General features: G+C 39.2%; 1 protein-coding gene across 1 annotated transcript in view; it reads right to left on the bottom strand.

Annotated features, from left to right (window-relative positions):
• The window catches only part of POLR3B (RNA polymerase III subunit B), a 136,426-nt gene that overhangs the window by 18,706 nt on the left and 92,130 nt on the right, over positions 1-25,590 (bottom strand). Inside the window, exons 21-24 of the mRNA XM_074226765.1 lie at positions 22,810-22,968; positions 21,519-21,636; positions 20,358-20,500; positions 6,380-6,483 (exon numbers count right to left, since the gene is read on the bottom strand). Of these exons, the coding sequence (XP_074082866.1) occupies positions 6,380-6,483; positions 20,358-20,500; positions 21,519-21,636; positions 22,810-22,968 (524 nt within the window). The remainder of the gene's footprint in view (positions 1-6,379; positions 6,484-20,357; positions 20,501-21,518; positions 21,637-22,809; positions 22,969-25,590) is intronic.

Below are 25,590 nucleotides of genomic sequence, written 5' to 3'. Positions count from 1 at the left end.
TTAAGAGTCAGATGTCTATACACGATGTTCAAAATATGGGTTATTAAGCAAATAATTTAGAAGCTTAAGAAGACAAAATTTGACTTGGTATGCTAAGACTCATGATTAGAATATGGCATTGGAAGGAGTTAATATTTTAAAAAAACTAGGCTACATGAAAAATTAAGTGGAGGAGCACTGCTTGTTAAATAGATATACTTTTTAAAAGAAAATCTAGGACCAGATGGGGGTAAGAAGTATGGCTGAAAATATTTAGGTGGGGGGCGGCTAGGTGGCGTAGTGGGTAGAGCACTGGCCTTGGAAGTCAGGAGTACCTGGGTTCAAATCTGGTCTCAGACAATTAATAATTACCTCACTGTGTGGCCTTGGGCAAGCCACTTAACCCCATTTGCCTTGCAAAAATCTAAAAAAAAATATTTAGGTGAAGATCAACCCAAACTGAAACAAAAGCAGTGATGTCAGCAAGCTATATTCCAGACAACCTGGACAGAAAGAAATAGGTGAGTTCAGGAAACATCAGAAACCTAACCCAAAGCCACAGTATAGCAGTGATGTAAATATCCATACACTTGTTATAGGCTCTTTCTCTGCTAAAAGTTAAACAGTTACGACTCTCTGACCTGTTTAAAGGATAATTTAATGTTTTCCAAAGGATAAGGGACCATTGAGTGGGCAGGGGAAGGAACAACAGATACTCAACTCTTACTTTTACAAAAGAAACTAGGTGCTGAAGAGCAACTGAAGGAAACGTGATGAGCAAGAAGTGAGGGAAACCATGCACAGTCTAGCATATACATTAGACAATTGAAAACTTATTTCAAAGAGTTCAGAGAAAAGACAGGTAAGATCCCACATGTGAAGTCAGTCTAAGAGACACAGGACACTTTCAAGAATGATACTGTAGGAGGCAGCTAGGTGGCGCAGTGGATAGGGCACCGGCCCTGGAGTCAGGAGGACCTGAGTTCAAATTTGACCTCAAATACTTGCTAAATCACCTAGCTGGCTGTGTGGCCTTGGGCAAGCCACTTAACCCCACTGCCTTGCAAAAACTAAAGGAAATGATACTGTAAAGGCATGAAGAAAAACAATTCCATTGAAGAGGAAACAGGGGAGTCATCTAAAGAGGCTGATATGGGTACAAGGGCACTCAGGGACCAACCTTGGATTTTTAAAAGACAAAGGAAGGTTAGGAAGTTAGGAAGAGCAGAAAATCAAATTTTAAAGGTATGGCACCACCCTGCAAGGTCACTGTTAGAAGACTATCAAGCTCAGCTTCAAGAAACTTAAGACTTCTGTACAATCATTAGACTTATCTGGATCAGCCCATTCACCCCAAGACCCCACTAGAAGAAGTGAACAAATGCTGAAAAGGAGGTATTTTTAGGCTGGATGTCAGAAAGAACATTCCCTTTTTTTGTTTGCCAGTTAAGTGGCTTTCTCAGAGTCACTAAGAATCTTAGGTTGGACTTTAACTCAGAACCTCCTGACTTGAGGGCCAATGCTCTCTGTCCAATGTGCCATCCAGCTGCCCCCTGGCAGCTTTCTACCAAACATAACCATCTGAAAACAGAATAAGCAGGCACAGGTGACAGTCACTCACTTGTCCCTCTCTAAAGAGTTCTTCGAACAAAGGACAAACAACCTCTTATCAAGCATCTGGTAGTAGATTTCTTTTTGGGAAGCAGGTTGGGATCTCTGAGTCTCCTAGCAAAGCCAAGACTCCACGACTTGATTTTCAGGTAGTGTCTATGTGCTTACTGCTGGAAGAGATGAATATGAGCATCTGCACAAAAATCTCTGTGGATTTTATGTTACCTTTCACAAAGGCAGAAGCAAATCTAAGGCATCTACTTTCTGCTTCTCATGGGCTTTGATTTTTGCTTTGGCCAAGTTAATATTCATTAAGTGCATGATATACATTCAAGCAAGAGATTCCTCGAGGCTAGTGGGTAACTTTGACATCCTAATTTGTTATAGATAAGCGATCATATTGTTAGAGCACTAATTTTCATTTTTAAAATATATTCTTATTGATTTTTTAACTTTTACATTTCTCAATGTAGTCCTCTCCCAACTCCCTTTGAGTGAGAGCCATTCTTTATAAAGATTAAAAATAATGAAAGAAAAAACTGAACAAAACTAACCAAGGCATCAAAAAAATTCTGACATCTTCAGAGTGTATAAGTGTCTTTTCCTTTCTTCTTTGGGGCATAACATGGTTAGGATATTTCATAGCATTCAGCTTTGCCCCCCCCCTCCATTGTCATTGTGTAATTTGTTTTCCCGGCACTGCTAATTTTTTTTTTTTGCATCAGTTCAAGGTCTTCCATACTTCCTTAATATAAAGCATTGTTTTTGTTTCTTTTCTTTTTTTTTGGCAAGGCAAATGGGGTTAAGTAACTTGCGCAATAGCTAGGTAATTATTAAGTGTCTGAGGCCGGATTTAAACTCAGGTACTCCTGACTCCAGGACCGGTGCACTATCCACTTCATCACCTAGCCACCCCCATTTTTTTTGTTTCTTAAAGAACAGTGATTTTTCCATCGATTCATCCACTACCTCTTGATTTGCCAACCCCCCCATCAAAAGCCATGAAAAGAGCGTTGATTTTTAAAATGAACATTTATAGTTTTAAAAAAGCTTTCTCAATTATTTTCAAAATTATGAGAAAAAACATGAGACTCATGTTCATCTTTGAAAAACTGATGGGAAGAAAAGAAGGTGAATAAATACATCTGACAAAGCATAGTCCAACTGAGTGGCATGGAAAGCTCCAATTATCTTTTTTTAAAACAGTCATTTCTTGGATTAATTAAAATACAACAATGTTGACTAATTGTTATTAAGAGATATGTGGGAAAGTATACTCACAGTTTTCCTTGCCAATAGGATACTTTTGTGGGGGAAAAAAATGCCAGAAGTGGACTGGAGAATGCAGTATGTTGAGCTCAAACATTCAGAGAACTGACAGGCTCTGACTGATTAAAGGGATATATGTCAACATCTCTGTCTGGAACTCAGACCACATTTTCCAATAAAGAAAATGAAACTTGGTTCCCAAATTAGTCCATAAGAACCTGTTCAACCCATAATACACTTGAATGCTATGGTCAAAAAGATATTAGCCTGATCAAACCATGTGCTGCTTGATTATATTGAATTGAAAAGTTTTGTCATGAACAAAATTAATGCAACTAAGAAAAGAAAGGAGAAGAATGAGAACAAGAGGATAGAAGTTGAAGGCAGCTAGATTACAAGGCAAAAATTAACTAGGAAAAAGAATCTTTGCAGCAAATTTCTCTGATAATAACCATACTTCCAGGAACACATCCAAATTCATAAGAATAAGAGTCATTCCCCATTGATGAATGAACAAATGATATCATGAACAGGCAGTTTCCAAAGGAAGGAATCAAGCTCCTCCATAGCCATATGAAAAAATGTTCCAGATCACTTGCAGTTAAGAGAAATGCAAATCAAAACAACTCATACTCTTTGGACTGGCAATGCTGACAAAAAAGAGAAAATGACAAATGATGAAAAGCTACAGAAAAACAAGCACATTGATGTATTGTTTGTGGGGCTGGCAACTAGTACTACCATTCAGGAAAGACACTTTAGAATTATTCCCCAAAGTTAACCAAAGTGTACATGCCCTAGGACCCAGTAATACTGGACCTAGAACCCAAAGAAATAAAAGAGGAAAAAGCACTTAGAAACAATGGGGTTATATACATTAAATGGAGAACAGCAAAGACAACATTACAGTATGTAAATGTAACGGAATACTATTAGAAATGAAGCAAAAGAGGGTTCTAGAGATATCTGGAAGATTTCTATGAATTGAAAACAATTTAAATTAAAAGCTTAATATTGTAAAAATCAATTCTGGAAAAACTTGAGAACTCTGACTGATAAAGTAATCAACCATTGTATCAGAGAAATAAAGATGAAATCTGTACACACCTCATGGAAGAGAAATGATAAGACTAATAAGAGGAGTGAGGAAAATATTTTTGGATGCATAGGAATTTTTCCTTCCTTCTTTCCATTATTTTCTTCTTTATTTTCAATGTGTGTGGAAAAGGAGCTGAGAGGGAGAAAAAAATGCCTAATTGAAAAAAATTTTTTAAAAAAGATTCTATGATGCTAGCTCATCTTTCAGAGAGTTCTTCTCTGATAAAATTGCCTCAGTTCCTTTCATTTTTTCTTATAGGACTTTTTTCCAGAGGAAATCATTTTGGTATCCTTTATATCCTCTGCTGTTCTCTCATGTCCTTCTGGAAATATGATAACCAAAACCAATCCTAATACCATAATGAAGGTTTATCTAATGTAGAACATATTCAAAGATTATTTCCTGGACTAGGTATATGAGGTTCATTTTAATGTAACATTTTATAATTTAATTTTTTAAATAATAGTAACAGTAGCAGCATACTGCTTACTCATATTTAGCTAGTGATCAAGTATGACCCTTCATTTTTCTAAGCAGGGGCAGGGGGGAAAAGAAAGCTGTAGGAGCAGCTAGTGGCACAGTGGGGTGGCTAGGTGGCACAGTGGATAAAGCACCAGCCTTGGAGTCAAGAGTACCTGGGTTCAAATCCAGTCTCAAACACTTAATAATTACCTAGCTGTGTGGCCTTGGGCAAGCCACTTAACCCTATTTGCCTTGCAAAAAAAAAAAACAGGAAAAAAAAAGAAAGCTGTGGTTTGATCTAGTCAGTCATTCTTCATCCTGTGTTTGTATTGTTTCGATAATTATATTTTCAACTTGATTATTCTCTTCAGTTTTTAAAAGGATTTGATGAGGGGAATGATGATTAGTTATTCTCTATATTTGTAGAATACCAGCAAGAAAAGAGAATCAGAGTACTGAGGATTTTGATGGGACATTAGAAATTCTTGGCCTTTGAAGTGATAAAACACTCCTCTTAAAGGAGGTCAAGGGATGACTGCCCACGTAGAACTTTAAGAAGAGACAATCACTTATCCAGGAAGGCTTGGATTTTCACCTTCTTGAAAGTATAGAAAGAGTGGGACCAGTACTAGGGGGAATCTCCTCTAATCTCATTATTTTATGATGAGTCACCTTGTTTTAAAATTCTTTTTTGTTTACACTGGACCAGGTGCTTTTAAATTTTGTTTTGTTGGCAGCAGAGAGGAAAGAATTGGGCACAATCAACCTTAAGTTAGAATGTGGGGATGGCACTTCATATCCTTCATATTTATTTATGTAGGTAGGTAAGCAGGTAGAGAGAGACAAACACACCTGGATATTTTATCAATAGAAGTGCCATTAAGTGTAATAAATAAACTTATCTGAGTGTACCAACAATGTCTATAGTGATGAGCTAACAGAAAAGACTTAATTAACAGCAATATCTGAATGGCTACCAAACTACCTCAAGATTTTCATTACTCCGATCAAAAGTATGTCATATTGGTCTGAATATGATTTGTCCTCAAATATAGATTGTACTCCCAAAATGAGATTATTTTGGAAAAGTACAAGAGAACACACACACACACACACACACACACACACGCGCGTGCGCGCACGCGTGCACACGCGCAAACACATATATGCTTTGAAGAATAACCAAGTATAAATTGCATTAAGGCACTTTTTACAAGCTGTATCAGAGAAGACAGTACAGTTGATGTTTTAATTAATATTCAAGTTACTGTCTAAAATCCCCCAGTCCGCTAGGAGCCCAGAGGTCAATCAGGATATTATGGTAGAAGGACTAAGAAGATAACCCCTTCTTACTAGTACCAAGATCAACAAGGGACACCAATAGAGCACTAATATGGAACCAAAAAACTGCATAAAACTACTCTTTACATATAAGCACTTCATCTAAATCTCTTATATTTATAGAAAGTATCCATCTACTGAAGAACAGTTGCTTAGTTGTTAAAAGTAAGTTACTCAGGGGAGGCTAGGTGGCGCAGTGGATAGAGCACTGGCCCTGGAGTCAGGAGGACCTAAGTTCAAATCCGACATCAGACACTTAATAATTACCTGGCTGTGTGGCTTTGAGCAAGCCACTTAACCCCATTGCCTTGCAAAAACTAAAAAACAAAAAAAGTTACTCAGATGACTGAATTACAAAAGGAAGTTTAAAAACATTTCCCTTCTCTCTATTTAAGCTTAAATACTATCCAAAGAGCTTCAATATGTGGGGGTGAAGAGCTGACCAAAGCAGAATATTGATTTGCTTACTTCTCAGAAAACTTATGGCAAGATAGCACTATCTAAAATCTTTACTTCAAAGTTTTAAGTTTTTAATTCTTCCAGTGACTGGGACAAAAACCACCTGCCCAACCTGTCTCTAAAAAGTAATACTTTCTCAGAAAAGTCAAGGGAACTGACCGTCATACGTGATGGGAAACCATGAGGGTTCATTATGATGTCAGGGCAGATTCCAGAGTCACAAAATGGCATGTCTTCTTGAGGGACGATCAACCCACAAACACCTGGAGAAAGAAAGATTTGCAGTGAAAAGAAAGAAAATGAGTCAAGTGGGAGAGCAGTGCTTGCACTGAATCTTCTCACCCTGCTCCAACCTTCCCTAATCTCATTCACCAAACCCATTTCCATCAGATCTCAGGGAATCCCCCCATGTGGCAGTTAAAAGCAATGGGATGACAATTTGCTCATTCTACTTGAATTAAATATGAGTGAATATTGGAGGTTTCATCTAAACTCTCCTCCCAGTAGCAACCTCACCCCTTAGCAAAATCGAGAGTCTATATAATTTCCTTCCCTGACAAAGTCACAGGCATAGTTTCCTAATTAGATACCCATTCCTATCCACCTTTATTGTACATAGCTGATATGCAATTAAACCAGGGAGAAGTTTAGGATTCAATTTTCAAATAACAGGGCTAATTTGTCTCTGATGTGCTCACAGGTCTGTGTACACAGTTGCAAATACTCAGCTCCTTTGTTTGTCCAGCTCCTTTGGCCTAGCCTAAACTGCCTCAAGGAATTACAATGTCTATCTATAGGGCAACATAGAGTGGATAGTTTGTTATTAGCCTAAAGTGTAAAGTTTAACAAGAAAAATCAACTCTTGAATCATTTCTAGCATTAAAGATAGCAACTATGAATTAGGATTCTAGGATTCTCAAATCAAAAAAACATGTAAAAAGGCAGTTTTTCTAAATTTGGTAAAGTAAATTTCAGTATCATCCTCATATTTATTATCTTCTAAAAATGAGAATGATGTTAAACAAGAGGCTGGGTTTGGTTGGTTTTATTACTTTGACTTTTTAGTTATTAGAATATAAATAATGAATATAATTGGAAAAATTATTTCACAATAAAAGTGTCAAGGAGAATTAAAGTTACAAAAATGCTCTTTATGTCAGGAGAGCAATATCAAACCTTTCATCTGTTCTACCTCCCAGGGTCACTCTGAGGCTCAAATGAGACAATTCATGAAAAATGGTTTTGTCAACCTGAAAGTCCCATCAAACTGTCATATTTTGTGTGTATTATTTTTGGAAATGGATCAGATCTCCAAAACATTGAAAAATCAGTGATTGTGTAACAAATATTGGGAGCACCACAATCACTTATTCTTTTAGTTTTATGATCATCAAATAGAGTTGAAAATTTTTTTAACCATGGCTAAAAGTGTATGTGTGTATATATATATATATATATATATATATATACACATATGTATATATATATATATATATATTTTTTTTTTTTTAAAACAGCTGATGTCAGGGTGGGAGGAGAAAAATGACTTGCTTGATAGTTCTCAGATTTCTGATAGGCTGAATACACAGAAGCTGAAATATTAGGGTCCTTGTGTGCTTTATGATTGGGTTTCTAACATTTCTAACACTAAAGCATCCCCACAGACTCTATGGATGGTAAAGTTAGCAGGCATCAGGAGGAGTGCAAGAGTGAGTTTTAATCCTTCCTCATCCTGCTCTAAAAATCCATCATGTCCACATTGAATTTGCTGACAAAACATTGGGTCTACCAGGAAGGCTAGTCTGAAAGGGATCAAATTGTAAATCTAGGTTCACAGACACAAACATTGTCTGTCAGGACACAAAAATGTTAAAAAAAAAAAAAAAGTCAGTAAGAAGGCTGGTCTCATGACTTTTCACAAGAAGGAATATAATTTTGGATTAGTGGGAGTGCTGGAGATGGCTGATGTAGTTGTGCCCCTTAAAAAATATCTGAACCAAAAAAAAAAAATTTCAAACTCCCCAAACAAAAACCAGGCACCCCCCCCACCAGCCAGTTCACAGGGGGGTGCTGGCGTCTACTCAGGAGGGAACCTACTTGTCCACCCTCCAAGAAGAGAAAGTGGGGGGTGTGTGGAAATAGGTGCATGAGACTGGGTGTGAAATATTCTTGGAGAAGGGAAAGATAACAGACTCTTACCATTTTACATTTTAACTGATATTTTATTTGCAAATGCAGTCTGTCTGATCATCGAGATGAGATAAATTCTTCTTAAATCTCAATTTCTTAAGACAGTTAACTGAAATCTGATTGAAATCATGACCACAACTCCTTTTTAAGACTTTTCTTACAGGACTTAAAACTGAAACTTTTGAGGTTTTTTAAATTCCACTCACTTCTATGAAATCCCTAGGCTGCATCCGAACCAAGGGCACCTGTAAGCCAAAAATTAAATCTTCGCTCACTTAAAATGACTTGAGGCTCCGAAGCCCCTTTCTCTGCCAAGATGGTTCCCATAGCAGACAGGCCTGTGTTGTTTGTTTTGTGTGAAAGTGAATGATAAAAGATCCATGAAATCGACACAGAAAGGCAGAACAGCAGAAAGAGCTGAGGGCTCTCCATCATCGCGCCTTCTCCCCTCGGCTGACTCGGAGAACAATGGCGGCTACACATCCCACCGCAGATCTAACACAGCTGTGCATTTCATTAAATGAAGAGCACTAGTGCCACAAGTAAATAATTAACTTATTCTGGTCCGCTGACTGTGCTTATGAGACCAGTCATAGCTGACAGATTTTAATACAAGTTAACACAAAGAGGGCATAATGAGCTTAGAAGTTAAAACAAAATATTTAGACAGAATCTGATGATCTCAAATGAGCTTGGCCATTGGAAAAGTTCAGCTTTCAACAAAAACTTTTCCATCATAGCTCCCAAGATCTTCTTAAAAAAAAAAAACAAATAAAAAAAATAAAACTTCAGTTTCAGAAGCATTCATGTCTCTAAAGATAACAGCAAAGTTTCTCTTTGTCCTTCATGCAAAAGAGTAAATCATAAATCAGTACTTTCTCTAGGGTCTGGGACATAAAATTCTTCCTGATATTTAAACTCTTAAACATTATGGCCATTTTTCTCTAACATTGGTTTAAAAATGTAAATGATATGCAGTTCGTTTCAATGTGTTAATACTTCTCTGAAAGCTTGAAAAGAGGATGGGCAACAAATAAACCATATCGAATGGAAAATGTTGTGAGACAATTACCAATTCATACCTTGGATGCTTACACAGCATTTCATATTTTAAAATAAACTCTCAGTCCCTAGCTCATGCTGGTTCCTCAACACCACTGTTTAGAGCACAACCTCCTGGCAGGGAAATGCAAATACACTGGATTAATATGCCCCCCCCCCCCAATTCAATATATCAGCTAAAGGTATGGTATGAATTCAGCGATGGGAGTTTCTCAACAACAGAAAACTGGCAACAAAAAAACTTTTCTATCATTAAAACAGAAGCATCCTGATGTCACCAATCTTAATACTGAGTTTACATTATGAAAACAAACAGGGCTTCTTCTTGGGGTCGCTATCCCCCACCAGATGCTTGGGCTGATTCAGCGAGTCTGTTTTGGTGGCAAACACAAGATAATAAACTGTAAGTTACTGTGAGCCCCAAGTCTGCCTCCCATTCTCCTTGTGATCCAAGGAGTCCTTTGATTCTCCCAGGAAGCATGTCCAGCTACAACTTCCATGTCACTTCTGATATTTTTAAACTCTCCAACTCCAGATTAAAATAGAATGCAAAGCTAATCCTTTAATTATAATTATTTAAGAGAAAAGAGAAGTATTTTAACATTGGGTGAGCATGGAACAATTTAGTATTTTACTAACAACTAATCCTTATTTAAATCTTGGTCCCCATTGCTTTATTATTTACCATTATTATTTAGAAAGGTAAGACTATTAGACCAGAAGTCAGGAAGGCCTGAATTAAAATTCAGCTTCAGATACTTGTTAATTTTGTGACCCTGGGCAAGTCACTTAACCTCTCTTAGTTTCCTCATCTGTAAAACAGGGATGATATATTCATACCTTCCAGGATGGTTATGAAAATCAAAGATACTTAATAAAGCACTTTGCAAACTTAAAAGTACTCTATAAACTTAATCTTATGATGACATCTGCACATGCTGATGCTAATAAGGTGAGTTCATGTTATTGGCTCAAACCCTCCCTTTTCAGGTGAGGAACGAGAGAGAAGCCAGAGAGAAATCAGTAACAAAACAGAGATGCCATCACCTCCACAAGCTGAGGGCTGTTCCCCTCCATCTCTGCTGCTTTCTCCATTGAATCCACTATTCCTAGAATATCTCCAAAATGGAAAACAACAATCAGAAAGAGGTTCAGACATGTCCTGAGGCTCATGATGAGATACTGTGTAGCATAACCACACCATTATTCTGTAGAACCAGATTAAGAAGTTCATTCCATAGAGACCAGCCACATTTTCTGATAACTCTAAAAAAGAATCTTGCCCTCCAGAGCTGAGCCACCTGGGTGCTAAGTGTTGGGCTGAAGTAATTTTGTGGGGTTTTTCACATCACTCACTACACAGGAAGAAGTTAAATGGTTATCAAATGAAAGAAGTTCCAGAACTTATTCTCTTACCAGTTTCCACTAAGAAATTTGGTTGATCAATTTGGAAAAAGATAGCTTTTTTTAAAGAGAATTTATTTCTACATCTTACTTCAAGACATTCTCCACCCCCCCCCCCAACTGTGGGTTGTACAAATTCTGGCTTTACAGTTTTCCATCTTTTCTATAATAAAATAGTTTCTTCTTTTATTTAATATATAATAAATAATATAATATCTTTTAGGGATAAAACAGTTTCCTCTAGTCAGGAAACTTCTTAAGGAGTCTGTTTATAAAAATCTAAAACCAAAAAAATCTACATTCCATTTTCTTGGTCATCTAATTCTAAGAAAAGTAAGATGGTGCATTACATGATATTGTGTATTGGACATTATTCCAAACCAAGCAAGTGAGACTGATGCCTCTCTTTAAATGATTTTCTGTATGATAATGGGTAAAATTCAAATTCACTTTGCTGTAACTTAGTTTCTTGGTTTTTGAAGTGAGAGAGTAACTATCTATTATGAAAAAAGATCAACTGATACCTATACAGCATTCTGAGGTCCTTGGCAGGAAGTACTACATAAATGCAAGGTGGTATTTCATCATTATCATTATCACCATCATCATCATCATTATTGAACCTAATTACTCTCAGCAGGAAGCACACTGGTAAAGGAAAGGGAATAAGTTAATGAACAGAAGTAAAATAGTAGTATCATTGATTTTTTTGCTATAGAAAAAAAAAAAGACCAGTCCTGGATGGATTTGCTGAGGTCATTTGCCATTATTAGGAGAGTTTCTATAATAACGTCAGCCCCATCGTTCCAAGACTGATGTTTTGTACAACTTGATAGCAGGCTTACTGCTGAGGAACACTCATGTTGCTAAGAAGGGGCCAGAACAGAGGAATTGCAGGAAAGCTTTGGAAGCAAACTGTCACAATGATGGTACCAACGTTTTGTCTAGAAGAAACTTATCTCTTAGGAACCTAATCAGCAATCAGGATCTCAATATGAATGGAGTGACCCTCCCTCTTCCCTTTTCCTCCACCAAGCCTCGTTATCAAGTTAACCATTTCCCCCTCCACATCACTACTCCCCAACAATCCCCAAAAGGGAGGACCAAAATTGTTGAATTATATTAGCGATGGCCTGCAGCTGAATCATTTCCAGATCGATCACATCACTGGACACATCCTGGCCGACATCATTTTAATTCAGCTCTTCCTTACATTTTACCAGATGAATCATGCATAGGAAAACTTGATTAGCTTTCTTATTAAAACATCACTCTACATGAGAGGAGGGGCTACAAGACAATGCCAGTTTTTGCCTGGCTTTCCCATGAGCTGTGGAATGGTTTGATGTGATAAATTTGCATAGTCTGAAGCACACAAAGAGCTAATTAATTGACGCCCCTACAATGGTCCTGGAAGCCCCAATTGTGAGACAAGCACAGGAACTTTACCAACCCCCCCCACCCAGTCCCCAAAGTGGCCAGGGCTTGAGCCAAAGTGCTCAAGGTCCATTCCTGGGGAGCCCAACAGGAGATTTTTATTCTAGGCCATAAACAGCAAACTGCCTGATTTCAAAGGTTTATTTGGGTATTGACTGAGAGGTCAAGAGGTTGCTTGTTAACTGTTTACCCCAAATTTTGCAAGCAAACAGCAAGCAAAATGATGCCTTGGCCAACAAGAGATCTGCTGAATTTTCCTTTTTAGGTCAAGCTGCCCCAACCCAAATGTCTTTGCTGCTAGAAGCCTGGGAAGCTCAGGGCCTGATGGCCTTGCGCTAGCTCCTTTTCTTCCCCTCACCCTGGGAGCTTTCATTTGAGCAGGATCAAACAGAGGAGACACCCCAAGTAAGACCAACAGAAAAGGGGGGTTGGTTCTAGCATCAGATCGGCAGGAAGGACTATGAAAAGCATTAGGCACTCAAGAGTTTGGAGGTACTACTATTAATAATTATTTGCTCATTAACTTAAAAAAAATATGAACTCAGTTTTTAAAGACTTCCAGAGGTAACAAAGGAAACCCAAACCAAAGGGAAGGTCTGGAAACATTAGCACTTTCACACACGCTGTGTTATTTCTTCCTTTCCAAAAACTCTTTTCAATAACTTCTCCAAGATTGACAACAATTCCAGGAACCAACAATTCTTTTCTAGGGGAGGAAAGCAGGGTTTTGCCTCTTTCCAGTCAATTAGCAATTTAAAAAATTGGGAGAGGGGGGAAATGAGTGGAGCAATTTCTTAAGAACTTCCTCTCCAGTGTCAACCAGAAGATGAAACCAAGAAATGGAAAGACCCCAAAAGAGCAAAATACTATGTTAGTTGAGGTTTAATGCAATGAATCATCCCAAGAAGAAGATGCTATTCTGATGAGAATAAGAGTTCCTTTACAAAAACAAATGTTGCCTTTACTCAATTTAAACAAGTTTCCTTTTTGGGAAAAGAGTTTAAATGTGAATCCTACAAGAAGTTTAAACCATTATCTCAGGTCTGCAGCAATGAAAAAGCTTCTGGGTCCCAACAATCAAACTTAAATACAGTTTTTCCTCTCTTTAGGGATACTGCTCAGACTGGCCTCTTAGTTCTGTGACCTGCAGGACCTTTGTTGGAGGTGTTAATCCTTTTTCACATGAGAGACTGAGAAATGGTCTTTCAGAAGTGATATATTGCTTTTTTCCCCTCCTCACATCAAAGGAGTCCAATTTTTTCTCTATCCTCATTGCCCCTTCAGCAGAGAAAATATGGGGAAATGAAGAAATATAATAATTTGTTTTGCTTGGCCTAAAGATGTAACTTTATTTAGGTTCTCCCTCTTCATTCTTTGGGTTAACAGAGAATTTGATCCAAAACATTTCAGAAAAAAAGTGGGACAAAAACATCTGCTTACTTTCTAAATAAATACATCAGCTCCTTGTGAGACAAAAGGCTGTAACAAAATATCCCTTTTTTCCTTTGCTACCTTCTCTAGCCCGAGAATATCAAAGGAGAGTGAGAGAATCCAATGGCTTCTACTTTAACAGAACAATCCACTTCCCCATAATTTCATCTCACATGAAATGCCAAAGATCACTGCTATTTACTTGGTAGAACTCTAGAACTCAACTGGTGATGAGGAAAGGGAGTGAAGCCAGAGAGTCCACACAGACATCCTGGTCTCTTGCTCTTCTCTAGGCTCTCATTTGGTCATTCATTGTACACCAACCAGGTAAGTCACCTCTCCATTCTAAAGCACTCGTAAGGTTGAATTCAGAGCTCTAAATCCAGTATTATTGCCCAACTGAACTAAAAAAATCAAGAGAGAAAGAGAAATCCCTTTGTCAATATAAAATAATAAATGCTGTGTTTCTTGGGGGGGGCTGTTTAGTGTACAGTATAACTTGCATTATTACCAGCTTTATCAGTATTTTGCATACTTCTAAAAGATGACTTGTTTGAGAATCTTGATCCAAGTCTCCCTTCTTTGTGGTTAACAGCAGAGCACATACTTACTCCTGAGATCTATAACTGAACTCATGAAGAAGGAAACAAGATCCCAGATTCTTTGGAGCTCCCTGAGTCTCTCATTAGAAGACTGAAAGCATGATAACTGGCTTGCTGAGAGTGGGCTATGAATGAATACTGCCTGTTGCTAGACCCTGATCTGTCACTCTGTTCAACTCTAAGGACTGTCTTCGGCTGGTTTCTTTATAGAAGTCCCTTTCCTTCATCCTTCAGCTCCAGGATAAATCCTCCTCCATTTCTGAGGTCACAGAAGGTGATACTGCAGTACTGTGTTTTCCTACATTTTTAAACAACTACTAATAAAGCACTTTCACTCTCTTTCCCAGCTCAATTATTACAAAGCAATCATGTTGATTCCCAACTAATTACTATGCATTCTTTTGCTTCAGTTTACACAATCTATCTTCATTTTTTCTTACAGTTTTTTAAAAAATAATTTCTACATACATCTGTATTCTTTCCCTACACATATCTGGTTAGTTTCTCTTTCACATCACTTCATGTATCAACAGATTATCTTGCCAGGCTATCAATGGCTGTGAATTATTGACAGAAATATATTTTTGTAACCATATTTTTTTTTAATTTTTGCAACACTTCTAGGAATGTGGTAAATAAACAATACAATTTGAATGTCTTGGCATTCAGAGGGAATCTCTGATAGCAGTTTTATAATAGGATGTTAAGAAGAAGAGTGAATTGGGCAATCCGGGGCCAGGCAGAGCAGAGGGAAAAGGACTAACAATGGGTACATGAAACAAGTGTTAAGAAAGGTAAGACAAGCTCGAAATGTAGATCCTCTTAGACTGGCTGCTAGTGCAGGTGGCAGCTTGAAGGTGTTCTCACATCAAAGGAAACACCCATCACTAAAATATTCCACAATTAAGGAGGCAAACATTAGTTTGAGTCACTACAGCCCTGGACAGAAGGAAGCAAACACATACACAAACACATATGCATATATATGGAAACAAGCATGTGTACCCAAATGTATATATCAACAGATAGTTAAAAAGACTGCAGGGTCAACTACTGCAGAAGACCTTAGGTCTCTTTTCAGGGCTCAAGGCATAGCCTAGGTGCTTTAATTGGTATGGCTCCATTAAGCAAATTTGGCTAATGACTGGTATCCCAGACTGAATGTTTCAAAGTACCCATGAATCAAAGCACAAAATCATTCTGTTTTAGGACTCCAGCGGTCTGTGAGGATGACCTCAGAATTCTTCTTTTAAGCCCTGGACCTCCTCCAGTACTTCAAGTTCAGCACAGTGAATGATAACAGATTAGGAGGCAGCAGGAAAGATGAACTGGGAGTCAGTTTTGAATCCAGGAAGACCTGAGTTCAAGTCCTCCCTTGTACCTCTCCTGCCACTCAGTGACATTTTCAAATTGATAAAATCACAAATCCAAACAAGAAACCATTGGATATCATTGTCCTCTTCAACTAACAGACTGGTTCTCTGAATAAGGTGAATTTCAATCAGTGGTAGCCTCGATCTACATCAGTGGTTTCTAAAGTGAGGGCTGTGATCCACCAATCAGAGATTGGGAAGCTTTGTACACCCCTCAGAGAGCCTCTTTGGGCCCCCTACTCCTGAAAGGTTAATCATGGGCTTATCTCCAACTCAATTCTTTCAACTTTCTCTCACTGCAATCTCCCTTGATGCTCCTCAGCCCTGGGCCCCTATGAGATACTAGTACCTACAGCAACCACCCACAGAAGATGGGCAGACCAACTTCCATATCCAGCAGCCTCCCACCCAGAGTTGCCACACCCCACTCTGTCCCCATTCCCCCAGCTGTAGTAAGCAAACCTCCCAAAAGAGACTGACAGACACCTACCCACGATGCTCCACTGGAGATGAGCAAAAACCACTAGACGAGTTGTCATGGAAATCTTACAGTCATATTATCTCTAACAGCCCAGGTCTAGATCTGCTCTTTGGAAGTAGAAGAGAGGTAGCCTTGGAATGACAAAAGACCCAAATTTTAATCCTGCCTCATATACTCACTAAGGTATGTGACCCTAGGCCAAGTCACTTAACCTCTCTGTCTCAGTTGTCCAAATCTGTAAAATGAGGATAACAGTACTCATATCACTGAAAATCAAATGAAGATAATTTGCAAAAACATTTATTGTAATTATTGTTTCTGTTGTTACTTCAGGCTCCCAGCTTCTCAACTTGATTATCTCTGAATCCTCATTCAATTGAAGCTTCTTTCTCAATCCTCACTGTCCTAACATTTTATTGCCTCCTGCTCCTGCCTATATACTTTACTTTCTCTGGGTTGGCATTCTTTTCTGGGTGTTTGTTATTGTTCTAATTTTTAAAATACACATTCAGTTTGTTAATCTTTTCTTTGTATGGTTATATGGGCATGCTTTCCTACAGGACTGCTTTAGCTCAATCTCAGAAACTTTGGTATGCTGTTTTAGCATTTTCTTGCTTGTTTCTTTTTTTACTTTTTTGTGTTTTGCTTTGCTTTTTTGCAAGACAATGGGGTTAAGTGGCTTGCCCAAGGTCCCACAGCTGAGGCTGGATTTGAACTCAGGTCTTTCTGACTTTAAGTCCTGTGGCTCTATCCCCTATGCCATCTAGTTGCTCTATTTTCTTGCTTTTCCATTTTTTTTGCAATACTCCTTTACCTTGCTACATGCTCAATTTTTTGTAAAAGTTCCCTGAGATAGAAGACAATGTTTATTCTTCTGCTGTCCCATTTAGAAGTTGTCTTTTAATTCTAGTTCAGTTCTGTATTTTCTCTATCTTTTTGTTAGATTTATTCAAAACTGAGAGAAGGATAATGAAGTTTCCTGTAACTACTGTGTTATTATCTATAATTTCTTGAAGCTCAAATAATGCTTTCTTTATCAATTTGGATGCCAATGCATTTGGAACATAAGTTTATTACTGATACTGATTTGTTGTCTACAGTTCCTTTTAGCATAAAATAGTTTCTTTGTATATACCTTTATATTTTTAAATGTTTATAATGACAATATCTATTTTAAAATTTCATTTTATGCATAATAATTTTTTCTCCATCCTCACAATTTTGTTTTGGGTATGCCTTTGGTTTTTGTAAAGTATCTTTCTTATAAGAAACAGATTATGGGACCTTTTTTTAATCCAATGTTTACTCTTTTTTATTTAATTAGATTCTTTAATCCATTCACATTTGAAGGTATTTATGACTTTTATATATTTTTTCTATCTCTGATACAGGGAATATTTTTCAGTTTATGATTTTTTCTCCTCTTCTCATTTGTCATCTCTTTCCCTTTAGGGTTTTTGCTTTTATTACTTCCTCTCTACTGCTTTTATCTGATTACAGATTTCTTTACTCACCTATTTTCTTCTCAGAGACAAAATGCCCCTTCAACTATTCCTGTTCATCACTAGTTCTTGGTTTTGCGGGGTTTTTCTCTCATTTTGGGGGGCTCTGTCTTCTCTTTTTTTTTTACTCTGGACCTTTATTCTCTATTTATGACTTCTATAATCATCCAGTCTCTCTCTTTTTTTGTCTATTTTTCATACAACAGATAATATTTTTTCTGATGCTACTTTTTTCCCGTTGATTTATCTGCTTATGGTCAAGACCTCTGACATTTTTTTTCCCCTAGAAGTTTTGGTACTTTCAGCTTCCTTTTACCTCTCCCATTTTCCTTAGTATTCATTTCTGACCCCTGCCCCCATCTCACCCCCAATATGATCCTGGTGACCTGTCCTATTCCCTCTGTTCCTTAGCTCTCTGGGCAGACCTGAAGTCTGTCTTTCATAACATTGGTAGAGGCTGCTTTTCCTGGTACTAGGGTGGGTGTTTCCAGATTTAGCCCCCCTAACAGGCTTGGTGCTACTTAAGAGTTATAGCCAAGTTGGTTGTTGAGGTCTAAGGATACTTCCATAAGCTGAAATCAAGACTCTATGGCACTGGCTTTGATATTGAAATGCATACTTCAATTAGAATAGGAGTATGTTGATTTTTGGGGGGTTTTTCTTTGCAAGGCAATGGAGTTAAGTGACTTGCCCAAGGTCACACAGCTAGGTAATTATTAAGTATTTGAGACCACATTTGAACTCAGGTCCTCCTAATTCCAGGGCCAGTGCTCTATCCACTGCACTACCTAGCCGCCCTGAGTATGTCGATGTTTACTAAGTTCATAATAACAATGAACATTTTTTAAAAAAGAAAAAACAAATGAAGGCTCCAATGAGCCTTGCTCAATGATAAGATCACAGGTTTGGGGTTTTTTTTTGGATAGGGAAAGTAGTACCACCTCCTTAAGCTTATTTAACTAATTTTTGTTACAGTTCTAAAAGTTGTAGTGGAAAATGGAACATAAAATGATATTCCCAGAATCTTGTGTGTACAAACTAGATTGAGAGAAGACATTAGATAGGATTTGATTTTTATAAAGTAGGTTTTATCTGTCACTAAAAGAAGAGCATATTCAAACTGGAGTCAGAGTGAGCCTCTATCTGCTATTTCACAAATGCTCTGTTAACTGCCTTTTTACCCCTTTCCAATAAATTTGATGACACTGTCATGGAGGACTAACAAGGGAATCTAGATTAATCAGAGGATTTTTACCCTTGGATTAAAAGCCATCTGGAAAAGGAAAACTAGAAAGACAAACTCCTTAGCACAAGTGAAAGGTCATCAAAACCCACGAGAATGTCTTTCATCTGGTTCCACAGAGATGTACCAGTCATCCTCCCCCCTAAAACAAAGTCGTCTGTGAGACTGTTCCTTCAGAGATTCTTTGCAGGATGGGCAAGGCAGAGAAGGCCTCTGTTATCTCTTTCCTCAGCACAGCTGAACCCTAGCTAGGTTTTCCTCCAGAGTGGAGCAGGGGAAGAAACTGGGTCTGGAGGCAAGAAGGACCCATGTCCCAATTCCCTCTGTCGAGTGTCTGGCTCTAGACTGTACCGAGCCAGTTAGATACTGTTTTCCCCATCAGAAGGGGAGCTCTCTGACTTTCTTTGTCTCATCAGCACTTATAAAGTGCCTGGATCACAATAAAGATTTACTGACTGACCAGCAATGGACAAATCCCTTCCCTCTCTTGGAGCCCTCATTCTTCCACCAGTAAAACAAGATATAATGCTACCATAGTACCAACCTGCAGGAGCTGCTGGGAAGCTTGGGTGCAACTATGGGGTCATGAAAATGTCACCTATTATTATCAGACCCCATCTACCTAAGTAAGGGTATGATCTGATGGGGCACATGTCCATCTCATTCAGTTGTGAGAAGCTGGTTTGATGCTATTTCATTAAATGTACCCACTTAAGGAAAGTTGTTAAAGCCCGTTTTTGAGGAGTTTGTGGGTTCTGCTGTTTTTGTTGTTCTTCTGTCCATAAAGTAACACTTAGAACTACTCCTCTGGAAGCAAATTGCCGTTTCCTAAAATAGTTTCAGGCAATCAGGGAGGTTTATGTTATAAACCTTTAGCCCAGAATGCAGCCCTAGAAAAGGTAAAAGGCAAGGACACAGGGGATTGAGGGGATGCTGACGGGTAAATAGGAATATCTGTAAGTCAGAGAGGGAGAAGGATTCTGATAATGCTCTATGATAATACAAGCTGAACTGTGAATGTGGGAGGAAAGAAGAAACTTAGGTCAGAAAACTGAAATATGGTTTGAGAAAACTAGCCATTTGTTCAAAGAAGTCCTGAGGGAGGGGCACTGTTCTGGGTTCCAAGAACAAGCAAAAGCATTCCCTTTAACAGGTAATGAAACAAAAATCCTGGATTATGCTTCTTCCATAACTTACTGCCCAGCAGCTGTCAATCACAGGTTTAAAAGAATCCCAGAGTATGTAGCAATCATACCATTTGATGTCTTAGAAAAAGGTGAATATAAGAACACCAAAAAATAAATGACTAAAAATATTATTTGAAAGAGGAAAGCTATAAAAGTTCTTACAAGGTAAGCATAAATCTACTTTCAGCAAGTTTGTTTGGAAATTTTTTTAAAAATGCCATCTACCTTTTTGCCCATGGCGACTACTGAATTTGTCTCCAATCTCTGGACGTCTCGTCTGTCTCAACAGCATTTTGATGAGAAAAGCATCCTCTGCATTTGAGGATATCATTACTTTTTCAATGTAGGAATCAGTAGCACCTTTGTAGCTGAGGAAAAGAGTGAAATAAAATATTTTCTCAAACCGCTCTTCCAGAGCCTCCAACTGGCTGCTTCCTTTCCCCCTCATCAAGTTCAAGCCCCACCCTCTCTTACAATCCCAACAGACCCACCATCACCCCTTTTCTTTGCCTACACGGCCTCTCCCAAAGAAGTTGTGAGCCAGACTTCATTTCTCGCTCAATGACTCTCTTGGGAATTTACTTGATCCCTTCATGGGAGGCTCCCAATAAGTTTCCTATCATTCTAGGAGCAGCAGTTAGCAGCAGCTTACTCTGGAGTCAAAGAAAACATGGACTTCTGACTTTTAAAAACCGAGCATCCCAACAGGTGATGGAATGTTCATTCTGTTGTATTTTGTGTCAGTCTGAAGTCCTATCTTTATTTCAACTGAGATACAGAGATTTATTTCCCTGACTCAAACAAACTCTAAACTACAAAAAAAAGAAAATGGAGAGGTTGAGCATTATCCCATGAGCATTTCTTTAGATAAGCATTGATGGACACTATGTCCCAAGGGCAGTAATTAATTGCCCATCAATCAACAAGGAACTATTAAGTGTCTACTATTGCTAGTAGACACTGAGCATATGTGTCGAAGCAGACTTCAATACTAAAAAGGTTTACTGGCAAATTTTACTTTGACAGCTTTAACTACCAACCAACTGCTCCCCACCCCAAACACACACACAAACATACTCTCTGTCTCTCTGTCTCTCTCTCTCTCAAAAAGCTCCATTGGACCTTTCTTCTCCCTTGCCTCATGAATTTGCCTCTCTTATGGACTTTGTGTGCACCTATGTGAAGTGTGTGTGTGTGTGTGTGTGTGTGTGTGTGTGTGTACATGCGTGTGCCTGCAGAGAGTTCATCAATCCACCATTTCTAGAGTCTGCATGCTGTCCCAGTAGGGCTGGCACTAGAGCCCAACAATGGCTGTTCCTTCTTCCCAGACCTCAGCCTGATCTCCACAGCCTGTGCCAAGACAGAGGCTGGCGCACAGATACCTACGTTATGGGCACATCTTTATACTGCGGCTGCTGAGGTGTGCTGTTCCCCTCCAAAGGAATCTGAGTGACTGTGGGCATCGACTTGTTCACAAGAACTTGTTTGTTTTCCACTTTCTCACCTAAGAAAACCAGAAGAACATTACTTTCCCACCCCATCTTTAAAAAAAAAAAAGAAGTTTTGGTCAGAGCTGCTAAAGTAAGAAGGGAGACCCCTAACAAGGGGATTTTAATACAGTGGGTCATGCTAATTACCTGACTGCTTTTAAAACAATGAATTAAGAAAAGAACACAGGCTCTCACACCCAAGTATTAGTTTTCAATTAGAGGATTTAAGGCTACATGTAACAGCATTGTTAGTGGACTCATCTTCCTGAGCTCCAATTCAGCATATCCTAGCTGGGTGACCCTGGGCAAGTCATTTCACCCCATTTGTCTTGATTTCCTCATTTGTAAAATGATCTGGAGAAGGAAATGGCACACCAATCAGGATCTCTGCCAAGAAAACCCCAAATGGAGCCATTGAAGAGTCGGACATGAGTGAAAACGACTGAATAAACTGCAACATTTCAGTAAAAAAAGACAAGGCAGCTTTCAGTGAACATTTAAAATCTGATGAAGAATAATGACACTGATGATTATTTCTTCAAATAACAGGAAACCATTAAGTAAAAGTCAACTTGGAGTATATAAGTAAAAAAAAATTTTTTTTCTTCTACCAGCAAATTCCAATTTTATTTTCAAACCAAGAAAACACTTGCCCTCTTTCTTTGTGGAGAGAGCATTTATTAATCACATGTGTGTTTTCAGTTGAAATGGACTCTCCATGAAGACAAGATCTCTCCCCAGGACCAGAGACTGCCAAGAACCCAGGAGCTGTGTTTGCAGTGTTCCAGTCCTAGGTCTGGGCTGCTTGCTTTTTGCTCTCCTAATAAGGCTGGTCATTACCTCCTGATGGATTTGCCACAGTCACAGGCTGGAGAGCAGGAAGGGAACCTGCAGGTCCACCTTTCAAATCATGAAACCATCACACACTATTGGAATCTGATGTGGTTAACACGTGTCACATTATAAATCCTAATACCTCACCTGTTAAAGAGGCCTGAAAATAGACTCAGCATCTACTCAAACACACCTCTTCCCAGAGAAGTTCATTTCTAAACACTGAAGCTCCCTGCCCGCCCCTCCACCCACAGAGGGAATCCTTAATTAAAATTGAGCAAGCAGACAGGACATGACTCTATCCTCTTTCACTGGGAAAGCGTGGGGCCCAGCATTTCCAAAGAGCTTCTTACCTGGAGAACAAATCCCATCTGCATCTAGAATCTCATGCCGCCAGATTGGCTTCCTCGTTGCCGCATCTAGCATTGGCCCCATCACTTTATCAAAAGTTTGATTGGTGTAGCGTTTCAAAGTGCATTTGGCATTTTTATACACGAGACAGCGCCCAAAGCCTGAAATGAAACACAGCCAGATAGGAGAAGCACCATCCCATTCCCCTTCGAGGTTACCCTGGCTCAAAATGCAATTGTGTGGAGAAGCCCCCTGGTTTGTGGGAAATGATGCACAAGAGAGGATCAAGAGTGGCCCTCAAGTTTTATCACATTCTATCACAGAATTTCCAGCCTGCTCTTTTGTCAACGCTGGGGACCCAGTCCTCCGCTGCCCCCAATACGACAGGGCCCAGCCCGGCCCTGGGTATTCATGACAGGGCAGGCAGGAAGTGCTACCCTCCTGCTCCTATACTCCCCAACAGCTTCTCCAGTATTCCTCTGTGGGGAGATAAAGTTGTTTCCCTGGAATGTGAGCTCTTTGAGGGAAGGCACTGCTTTCTTTTCCTGCTTGTCTGGTTGGCACTCAGCAAGGCATCTTCCCCCTAGTAAGTTCTTAGTAAATCCTCACTCATTCATCCAGTCACCTACTCACTCCTGCTGCCATCCTCGCCATGCTGAGGGTGTCTCATCATGAGGAAGCTATTTCAGTATATCACCAGTCTGACAACCCCTTCTGTGGGTACCCCCTCCATGTCCTCTCACTTCATACTATATCCATCAATTGCCCCTTTTCTCCCCTTGAGCAAGAGCCTTGCTTTTCATGCATAATATTATCAGGGTACCAGGGCAGTGACCCTTTGGCTGCCCATTTGTGATACCTCCTCTTCTAGGCATCCACAATCAATGACATCTTTCATGAAACTGCCCCTGAGGCAGTTGCCCTGAGTTATGGGGCAACCTGAGGGTGCCAGGTCTAGGACGTTCTACCAAATGAAGTTCAACAGTATCAGTTCAACAGCTCCAGGCCAGACCAGAGCAAGCAAATAGGGCGAGTCTAATCCACAGCAGGCTGCTGCCAAGGGCCAAAGGTGACCATGAGACCACATACCAATGTACAATGGGCTTCAGGCTGGGGCAGACCTGAGAACACTAAGTATCATGTTGTTGAAAGTGGATTCTTCTGCTTTAAGAGCTCCTAAGTTTTAGTTTATAAATGACTGACTATCCAAAGACTAAGTGGGATAAATAACAAAGTGTACTTGCAATAGATGGGGAGGGAAAGATGATCAGCTCTTTCAGATACCTGCAAGACTCCAGAGCTGAAAGTCTGGGATGCTGCTGTTTCATTTGTCAAATTTAATTTTAATTTAATATATTGGGCAACTCAACTTATTTTAATAAATATTTATGAAGTACACCCCATCTTTTGACCCCTATAGTCTGTCTACTGGAGAAATAGCTAATATGTCAGAAACAAATTTAAATAGGAAAACAGTTCTTCATTAGAAATGAGTATACGATGGGGCGCCTAGGTGGCGCAGTGGATAAAACACCGGCCCTGGAGTCAGGAGGACCTGGGTTCAAATCCGGTTTTGGACACTTAACAGTTACCTAGCTGTGTGGCCTTGGGCAAGCCACTTAACCCCATTTGCCTTGCAAAAAAAAAATGAGTATACAATGAGACATTGTGAAATAAACGCTGCTGTTCAGTATATTCACTGAAGTTCAACTGCTCTGGAAAACCTGAGAATTTGGTTTACGAAAGACTAAAAGTGAAAGCAAGGGTCTATTTTTTTTTTATTATTTATTATTTGTTTATTTATTTTTAGGTTTTTTGCAAGGCAATCGGGGTTAAGTGGCTTGCCCAAGGCCACACAGCTAGGTAACAGTTAAGTGTCCGAGGTCAGATTTGAACCCAGGTCCTCCTGACTCCAGGGCCGGTGCTTTATCCACTACGCCACCTAGCCGCCCAAAAGCAAGGGTCTAAATAGCCCCTAAACCAGTCGATTCATCAAACTGACCAAGACTGGGCTATAGGACATTTCAGGTCCTCCTGTCACTTTAGTCTTTATTCCTGTCACTACCCTCCACTATCTACCCCAGGACAATATTGCCCCAGCAGTACTGGGCTCAGAGAGGAGCTCCGGCTCCTTGGAAAAGGGTGAGGGGGCTTCTAATAGCTTCAGTTGTAATGAAGGGAAATGGATAGCAAGGAAACATATTCTGTGTTAAGGTAGGATTCTCTTCTGAGTAAAAACCGTCAGTTTATTCACAGGTGGTTGCTGTAAAGTCAGGGCAACAAACTCGGATCATTAAACAGCACTGCAGAGTTTCTGACAGAATTCACAAAGTCTTCAGGTTTCTACATAAACGTTACCAGTTAATCAGAAAAGAAAACATCTAGTTTTAAGGCATGGCTGTTGTCGTTTGGGGAGAAAAAGAGGCATAAATTAAGTGCAGCCGACATTAATGCCAAAGACACATGTCTAGGAGGACTGTTATTGCTGCCTAGCAACTAGCAGGAGGGTGGGGAAAGCCTAGTGGGCAATGCCAAGGAAGGGGGGCGGGGGGAAGAGACTGGAAAGAAAGAAATCAGCTTTCATTTCAGATGGCTCCCTGTCGCTTGTTAGTCTACTTATATATAAAAAATGTGACTCTCCACACATTTAAAGAAGAGAATTCTCTTACTGCTCCTGCTGATAATCATCTTGTTGAAAAAAAGGTTCCCGTGTATCACAGGAAAGATGTACCGGAACAACACGCACAAGTTCCTCATTCAAATACATGACCTTTAAAGCCCAC

This window comes from Macrotis lagotis, chromosome 2 (assembly GCF_037893015.1).
Source record: "Macrotis lagotis isolate mMagLag1 chromosome 2, bilby.v1.9.chrom.fasta, whole genome shotgun sequence".
NCBI classification, from domain to species: Eukaryota; Metazoa; Chordata; class Mammalia; order Peramelemorphia; family Peramelidae; genus Macrotis; species Macrotis lagotis.
The sequence above is the reverse complement of the archived record's forward strand: the minus strand, read 5'-3'. Positions and strand labels throughout refer to the sequence as shown.